This window comes from Stegastes partitus, unplaced genomic scaffold, assembly GCF_000690725.1.
Source record: "Stegastes partitus isolate 25-593 unplaced genomic scaffold, Stegastes_partitus-1.0.2 Scaffold2179, whole genome shotgun sequence".
Lineage (NCBI taxonomy): Eukaryota > Metazoa > Chordata > Actinopteri > Pomacentridae > Stegastes > Stegastes partitus.
Genome location: NW_007579910.1, coordinates 24,194 through 33,296, shown reverse-complemented (window position 1 = coordinate 33,296; position 9,103 = coordinate 24,194). Strand labels below are relative to the sequence as shown.

Below are 9,103 nucleotides of genomic sequence, written 5' to 3'. Positions count from 1 at the left end.
CGCATTTTGGCGCTCATTCATTGTAGAAAGTGGCGCTGTCTTGAAAACGGGCTGTGAACGTGCGGCCGTAGAAGAAGCTGCGGTCCTGTCGGTGCGGGTTCAGCCTCCCGCACATCTGCTGGTGGCTCTGAACTTATTGTGAAACGCCAGCAATGTTCGCGACACTTTGACAAACTTTACGGCTTCAGGACTTCGAACCGGCGTTGCTGCCCGGTCCAGTCCTCCGACACACCGGGACCACACCTCACTCCGAGCCGACTGTCAGAGCCTTTTCACGTCAATCTTCTTCTTCGGGAGTTTTCTTTTTTCCTGCTCCGCGGAGGACCACGGGATACAGGAGCTAACGGCGGGTGAGTCCAGCTTCAGAGCAGCAGGTCGGATTAAAGTACTTTAAACAGTCGGAACCACCAAGTTTTCAGTTCGACTGAACGGCGAGACGGTTCACCCACAGAACCGTGGTTTTTAAAGGTAAAAGGGCCACTTTAGACACTGTTGTTATCCAGTTTGTAAGCTAGCTAAATGACGCTGAGGCTAGCCTCATCGGGAAGTTAAAGAGAGCTTCACTTACAGCAGCTCTGCGTTAGTTTCCTACATTTCAGTGATGAAAAATGGTGAAAACACTGTAGATAAATACCTAATTGTGTCTCAAAACAGGCGGTCTAATGTGTAGAACTTTATTTCTGTTTGTGAAAAGACACATGTAGAGATTTTACTGCTGTTCTTCACATCTGGACCACACCAGATCAGGACCAGATCTACAACTACGGTGTATAGACGCTCAGATCTGGACTAAGAGGGGCCAAAGACTCTGTAAGACACAGTTTCTGATGAAAGACACCTTTATTCTGGTTGAGAAAAACGGTTAAGTTAATGCTTTTACGTTTTTTTTTTTCTCCAAATGGATCTAAAGCCACTGTACTAAAATGGGAGCTTAAAAGTAGTGAAATTATGCTAAAAGTAGTTTTTCTGCTGCAGATGTTCAGCACCATGGATTTATTCAGCAAACAGAAGGACATATTCAGAGTGTTGTTCAGGATGAAGACCTCTAAATCAAATCACATTTTGTTTCTATAGCACTTTTCATACAGTACAGCAACACAAAGTGCTTTACAGCATTTTAAAAACAACATAGCATTTAAAAACATTACAACATTTAAGAATATTATAAAAGAAAACCCGTCCCTCCCACCCTCCATGCTTACACATAGTCATATGGCACATGCAGTCACACACACACACACACACACACACACACACACTCACCACTATACAAAAGGAAGCATGACATGGCACTGAGGGATTGTGGGAAACGCTACCATTGGGGCCGTCCACACCAGGAGGAGTCGCAGACCATGACCACTGGGGGCACCGGCACCCGGACCCCCTCCCAACCCGGCAGACAGGGGGATCCCCACAACGAGGTGGGGAGCCCCCCAACCAGCCGGGCTGAGGGGACCCGCAGACAGAACCCCCAACAGCAGACCGCACACAACCCCCAGTGTGGAGGACCCCCCTAAGAAAACACTGGAGTTAAAAACTAAAACTTTAAAGAATAAAAGTCCCTATGTAAGATAAGATGAAAAGTAAAAGAGTAAAATACATAAGATAAAGAGAAGAATGTAAAAAGAATTAAAAGTTTGATTAAAAGCCTGATCAAAAAGGTGTGTCTTTAACCTTCTTTTAAAAGTATCGACAGTCTCTGCAGTCCTGAGGCTCTCCGGCAGGCTGTTCCACAGGCTGGGCCTGTAGTGGCTAAATGCTGCCTCACTGTGGGTTCTGGTTCTCACTACTGGAATGGATAAAAGGCTGCTGCCAGAGGACCTCAGGATCCGCGAGGGTCGATATCGTAAAAGCAGTTCAGATAAATAACTGGGCGCAAGGCCGTTGAGACATTTAAAAACTAGTAAGAGAACCTTAAAATCGACCGTGAAGCGGACGGGGAGCCAATGCAGCGACTTTAAAACAGGTGTAGTGTGGGCCCGCCCTCTGGTCCTCGTCAGCACGCCAGCGGCTAAGTTTTGTAATAATTGGAGATTTAAAATACTCTTTTTGGGAAGACCAGAGAGCAGGGCATTACAATAATCTAAACGACAGGAAATACAAGCATGCATTAGCACCTCCGTGCTGGCCTGAGAGAGAAACAAGTGAACTCTGGCTATGTTCTTAAGATGATAAATGCCCATCTTTACTATATTTTTAATATGTGGGATAAAATTCAGCTCAGGGTCAAAAATCACGCCCAGGTTTTTTACAGATTGTACTGGTTTAAAATCTTGTAGATTTGATGAACGTTTCTCTCTCTGGCCTTCGGGACCTATACCTAAAACTTCTGTTTTGTCCTGGTTGAGCTGTAGGAAGTTTGCTGCCATCCATGACTTGATGTCTAATACAGTTATAAAGGGTATCTATTGGCCCTGTGTCATCAGGAGACACGGCGACATACAGCTGTGTCTTTAGTGTATGTGGATTTCCTTGTTGCAGGAACGTCACTGTACACAAATCTTAAGATATTTTCTTCATATTAAACAGCTGGTGTTTCACACGATGACATCATGTGTTTTCTCAGGAAATTGCTTTGTTGCTCAACATGGAGGCAACAGGACAACCAGGACAACCAGGACAACCAGGACAACCAGGAGAACCAGGAGAACGTCGGACACAGCAGGTAACTCAAACACTGGCCGACATACATCCAGAGAACCTCCACTGAACTTCCTCTTCTTGTTTGTTTGTTCAGTCTTTATTGCACATCGTGTCCTGATGACTTCAGGTTGTATTTGAAGTATTGAAGCCTCTGTTGCTGTGCTTAGACCTCACTGTTCATGCTCCTTTGACTACAATATAAACTCCTGCTCCTGTGTGGAAATAGCACATTTCAAGAAGACTTAATAAATCTATGGAAGAACCAAAATGTACGATTGTTTTTTGTGGCAAAGATTTGTGTGTTTCATTGATTGCACCACAGAAAATTCTAAGTTGTAGAAATCATTGAAAACTCAACACTGCTGTGATATACATGGTGTTTACCAGTGGATGGAAACTTTTGTTCACAACTGTACGTGTGTATTTCTTCTATATTTTTTTTATTTGCTGTTGTTACTACATGGCTGCTGTTCCCTCTTTGCCGCTGTAACTCAGATTTCCCCACTGTGGGATTAATACAGGATGATCTTTAGAGATGATGCTGATGTGAATCTCACCTGTGACTGTATTACTTCTTTTCCTGCTGCCTCAGTGCAGCAGCTGTGACTCCTGCTCAGCCAGATGTTGGTGTCTGGACTGTAATGAAGCCATGTGTGATGACTGTGTGTCGGCTCATCGCAGAGTCACAATGACCCGAACACATCGGCTGATCAACCAACTGCCGCAAGGTCAGAGAACAGCTGCTGATTGGTTGTTGTCACTGCTTTTGCTCTGCGTAAGACAATGTGTGTTTTGTTGAATTCCTACCAGCTGATAGAAATGTGTTTATGAAGAGAGACTTACAATCCCTGTTTAACTTGAGTTCAGTTCCTCTGGATTTCAGTTATTTCTGCTCAGTAAATTCTAAATTAAAAATGATGGATAAACAGTTTGAATAGTAGAGGTTAGAAGGTAAACGGCTTCTGTCACTTTAAATGTTAGCAACACTCAAACCAAAGCAGTCGAAGCTTTGACAGCTGAGTTATGTAAAAAATATCATATGTTCTTTTTCTGGTGTTTCTGAACATGTGAGCAGACCAGACAGGAGGCCGTGATGGTGACTTGAGCCGATCAGAACCTGGACACCTTCAGTTCGACCCGCTGCCTTCAGGTAGAACCTTTGTATCATCACAGCTTTAACCTCAGAACGAGAAGAAAACTGAACGCTGACAAACACTAACCGACTCAGTGTCCGCCAGCAGTTTACTCAAAAGTTATAAAATACACAAGTATCTGTATTTTTTCCTTACCTTCTTCTTATATTTAGCTTCTGTTTATATACTGAACCTGAAGCATGTGTTGTAGAATGACTAAAAGACATCACATTTCTGTAAGTGTTCGGCAATATCGATCAGTTACATGCCTGTTTATAGTGATCCTAAGACGCCATATAAGTTATCCCTACAATTCAATGAGCTGTCACTGTTTTCAGAGGTTACACTGGTACATACTTAATTTTTGCTGTATGTTATTGTTTTATATGCACATTTATTACTGTACTTTAAAATGAGCTGTTTTGCTCAATGTGTGAGTGAACTGATGGGATCCTTGCTTCATTTCAGTCAATACTGCAATGACAAGAAATTCTGTTCTGTTCTGTGGGGTGGTGTGGGGTTCCGTCGGTCAGAGCAGGTTCTCAGGCACTCAGGTCTTTGTAGAGCTCTGTCCTCTGTGAGCTTCGTGTTGCTGCAGGATGTTGACAGCAGTTTGTGTCTCTAGGAAACACCCTGAGTTCTCCCACGAAGTTCTGCAGACTTCACCCGTCTGAGCCGCTGAAGCTCTTCTGTTTCACCTGCAGCCAGATCACCTGTAGAGACTGTCAGCTGATTGCACACATGAACCACAGGTATGCTCAGGTGCTTCATGTCCTACATCAGGACTCTTTGACAGTAAAGGTGCTCTCAGGTGACCTGAGTCTGTTCTGGTTCTGTTCTGTTAATGTCAGGTACCAGTTTGCCAGTGAAGCAGAGGCCACTCTAAGGAAGCAGCTGGAGGCCTGTGCTCAGCCAATCCAAGTGCAGACAGATGCTGTGAGGCGGAGTCTGAAGGATATGTCAACCAGGTAGAGACTGAGGAGGTTCTTCTGTCCAGGTTCCTGTCAGATGTTCCAGCTGTTCCAGCTACATTCAGTCTGTAAACAACAACCAGTTAGTGACTCTGAAAAATGCTTTCTTTCAACATTTATAATAATAATCTTTATTTATAAGATTAGTTAGAACTTTATTGCTCCTGAAGGAAACTCTTGTGCCAGAACAAATGACAATAGCATTAGAACAAAGGCAGTGAATAATAGAAGCAACGAAATATAAACATGGTACATTTATAAAAATTTTAATAAAGCTTGGTGAGCTTCAATAAGTGTAGAATAGAGAAGTCACAGGTAATGCAGGCAGTGATACTGAAGTAGTGAAGGACTACACATGATATCAACACATCCATAGTTGTGAATTCTGAATATTGTTTTTACACTTGAACCCCCTGTACGATATAATTTTTTCTACATATACTACGATCTTTCCCCACTGTGGGATTAATGAAGTCTTATAATTAAAACATTTCACATGATAATAACACTGATATTGCACAAACAATTGAGAAAATAATTTTGCAAATGTAATGATAATATTGTTCAGCTTTGATTTCTGCAGAAAGTTGAAAAATTTTACAGTTTTAAAGTAGTTCTTTTTGTACCAAGAGGCAGAAAAATTGCAGCCTGATGTGTTTAAGTTAATTAACATCTGAGCGTCGATGCTGAAATGATGCATTATGCAGCGGTAATATTTCAGTCAAACATTTTTTTTGTGATGATTTACAGTATTTGCTGCCTCTTCTATCTCACCCAGATACGGTCACTGATCCTCCCTTATCGCCCCCAATACTCCCAGCGTTTCACTTTCTGGTTTGTTGCCACATACGGGTTGTGCGACCAATTGACTGAAGACCAGTCTGGTCTGGACACGGACCAGGTGCTGGACCGGTCCATGGGGCTGTTACTGGGTGTGTGTGTAGGTGTGTGTGTGTGTGTGTGCGTGCTGATGAGTCCATGAGTGATGATGATCCTGATGTCTTCTATTTTTGCATACAAGTCTTTTTTCTTTTAGAGTTATTCAGAGGTGGACTTGCCTGTGTGCTTTGGGTCATTGTTAAGCTGCGTGAAAAGCTGAAAAGTCTTGGGGCTCGTCAAGATTTTTTTTTTTTCTCCAAATGCCAAGTGAGCCTTTATGTTCTTTTTGGTCAGGAGTGGTTTTTGCCCAGTGTAAAAACAGAAGATATCTGTAGTGGAGAAAATACTTTTTCACAACACTGTATGTGGTAAAAAGCTTGTAAAAGGACTTTAATTTTCAGAGACCTTGTCTGTGTCTACACGTGAGATTTAGCACTGAGAAGAAACATCACCAGTTTTCTACTCAGGGGAAATAAACTGAACTTAAAGTGGCTCACTATTGTCTATTAGATGTTCAGTCGAAAAATAAAACCTTGTGTTGTGTTTCAGGCTTTGGCTGATTAGTCAGTCTAACTCTCGTCTGAAGGATCAGCTACAGAAGTCCTCCTTCACTTTGACTCAGCTGCTGACAACAAGGATGGAGAACATAGGGAAGGAGATTGAGGTGAAATCGGCTTTTGTTATTGAGAACAGACTCTGAACAAAAATTTTCTCAGATTCAAATGTTCAGCATGTTCTTCTCCGGTTCTGACTCTTTAGTAGAAACAAACACACAACATTGTTGTTAATCTGAGAATTCTTTTTACCCTGTTGGTACATTATGACTGTAGGGTAGAAAATAAGATATACTTATTTCCACACCAAAGCAAGTGATTGCATTAATTAAATAGGCATTAAATGCTGCAGCAAGTAGGGGTCCTCGGACCCTAAAAATACTAAAACCAACCTTTGAATCATTCATCCAGCGATATAATCTGAGAGTCAGCATAATAATTCTAATAAATTGTTTACTCTTGGTGATCAGTCAAGAGTGTTTTATAAAGTTAAGGGAATTAACTTAGAGCTTAGGTAACTAAAGATCGGATACGTAAAGTGACTAAAAGTAAGCTATAGAAAACACAGCAAACAACTGTGTACACACACAACATTTATTACTAACTAGAACAAACAAACAAACAAATAACAACAACAAACATAAAATATAAAATACAACAGATGGAAGGAACTCATATGCGTCATGAAGAATCTCATCCTCCTCTGAATCTTCTGCTTGGACACCCTGACGAACGTGTTCCTCTGCCTCAACATCCTCCTCTGTCTGTTCGAGCAGAAGGTTCATCAGCTGGAGTGCGAGCGCATCAAGTGGAGGATGGTGACGCTGAGGCAGCTGCAGCGGAGTCACACGTATTTGACTGAAACTGCAGAAAAGGCCCGAAACACCAACGACCTGTCGGCACTGCTCACCTACACAACACAGGTAAGACCCTCACCTGCTCAGAACACACTCAACATCTCTTCTCATCAACTTCTCTTCCTGCTCTCAACGAAGGCAGATGCTTTTTCTCTGGCTCCGTACCTTGCCCTTATCTGCCCTGCTTGCTGCTCTTTGTCTTGTGCTGTCTCTGTCTGAATCTATCAGAGCCTCTCCCTGCATTTCTCTCCAAAACCTGAAATCATGGATTTGATCAGCTGGTCTCTCAACGCAATTGATCAAATTTTCTCAATGAGAAACTGGGCAAAGGAGAGCCCGCCTGCCCTGATGGAATGTTTGCAGCGGGATACACGACAGACTCCTGGAAGGAGTGGAGGCTCGTGTGTCTCTCCATACTTTCCGTGGAGGATGTTCTACATAATTGGGATTATGATAACAGGCTTCCTGCTGTTTGGAGTTTGCTGGATTCCTGTTTTATCGCAAAGTGAAGCAAAGTTTCGGGTTGCCGACACTCAGACTGAAGCGATATGCGAACTCAGTCGCAAACATTCGCAAGATGGGTACCAACTTGGAGCAATTGAACAGACTGATCTGGAATGGGCCATCAATTTAGGCTTTTTGGATCACAGAGAGAACCAGTGGGACTTAAAGACTGATGGTAAATTGCAGAGTCGGCCTGAGCCAAAAACAATCTTCTTTAGCTTCATTCGGCTCCCCCACTTCGGCCTTGGAAGGCTGATGTCTCTCCACTTCTCCTGGGTGTTATGCAGACAAATGCTCGGCACCTCCCCTCTCCTGTGAACTTTATCTGTGGATCAGAACTCTTCAAGGTCGTCTCCATGGCAATGGCCTTGTCTCGTCACCAGCATCAGATGGCAGAGACAATGTTGCGTCTGAGTGACGATGAAGTCCATGGACTTACACATACACAAAGACACACAACACACACCCCCTGGACTCAACGCCTGGTTGGCTCCCCACCCCCTCTCCCTCCCTCATCACAGGGCAGTATGCTGCAGGCTGATGCGACGTGCCCACGTGGCTGCATGCTCCCCCCAGTGTCTGAGCTGTGACACCTCCCCTCCCCAACACCCTCCCCCCTCCCACACGTGCAAGTCTTGGAGTCTTTGTTGTGATGTTTTTATCATGTTGCTTATGTGCTGAGGTGTTTTTTTTTCCTAATCCCAAACTGTGCCCCCCCCTAGAGGAGCCTAGTTTGGGAATTGCCTTTTTTCCCCCCTCATTTTCCCTCTTGTTTTCCTTTTCCTATCTAATGATAAGGGACGCTGCTCATGCCGGCTGGCCTGACAGTTTCTCCCTCCTGTCTCCATGTTTCTTTGACAGGATGTAACTGTAAAATACAGTTTCCCTGAGGTACCCTACCAAAGAGATCAATAAAGTTCGATCTATCTGTCTGTCTGTCTGTGCTTCGTTTTTTTTTTTCAGTAGCTTGTAGAGTGATGGAGTGAAAGTTGTTTTCAAAGGCTGATACTAACATTTAGAGAGCAGGATGGCCGATGACCTGTATATAGTCTGAGAACATGTGGTTGTTTATTTTGTTTTTCTGTTGCTTGGGATAAAATACCTCAATTTTCAGTGGTTTTTCCTTGTTGTGTACTTATTTTTCAATGCAATATAAAGTCCTGCACCTCGTTGGAAACGGAACAACCATGAAGAAGGATAGGGAATTTAGAAATGTCTTCTGTGACAGTTAAAAATGACAGAAATCAGAAAAAAAGATGAATTGAAAGTTGAATTTCTTAGATATTTATTTTACAAAAATGTAAAAAGCGTGGAATGAAAATGTCCAACATGACCAACATTACCAGCACTAGAGACACTGTAGCTATTTAACTGTTTTCATTTTACAGCCTCTACAAACTCTCTGAGAAACAGTTTTGTCTAATTTCTGTAGTTTTTTTTGCGTAATTTTTGTTTTGTCCCTTTTCGGTCATTTTGGGTCTTGTTTTTATTGTTTTTTGTCTTGGTTTTTGTTGTTTTGGTAACGCAAACGTTGTTATTGGAGAATTGAAGATATATTTTTT

At 42.7% G+C, this 9,103-nt stretch overlaps 1 protein-coding gene across 1 annotated transcript in view; it reads left to right on the top strand.

Moving 5' to 3' along the window:
- The first annotated feature begins 131 nt into the window (after window positions 1-131).
- Window positions 132-9,103, top strand: part of LOC103374211 (transcription intermediary factor 1-alpha-like) — an 18,369-nt gene continuing 9,397 nt past the window's right edge. Inside the window, exons 1-8 of the mRNA XM_008304257.1 lie at window positions 132-350; window positions 2,567-2,665; window positions 3,236-3,371; window positions 3,719-3,793; window positions 4,402-4,528; window positions 4,628-4,744; window positions 6,176-6,290; window positions 6,957-7,103. Coding sequence (XP_008302479.1) covers window positions 2,588-2,665; window positions 3,236-3,371; window positions 3,719-3,793; window positions 4,402-4,528; window positions 4,628-4,744; window positions 6,176-6,290; window positions 6,957-7,103 — 795 coding nt within the window. The 5' untranslated portion in view covers window positions 132-350; window positions 2,567-2,587. The remainder of the gene's footprint in view (window positions 351-2,566; window positions 2,666-3,235; window positions 3,372-3,718; window positions 3,794-4,401; window positions 4,529-4,627; window positions 4,745-6,175; window positions 6,291-6,956; window positions 7,104-9,103) is intronic.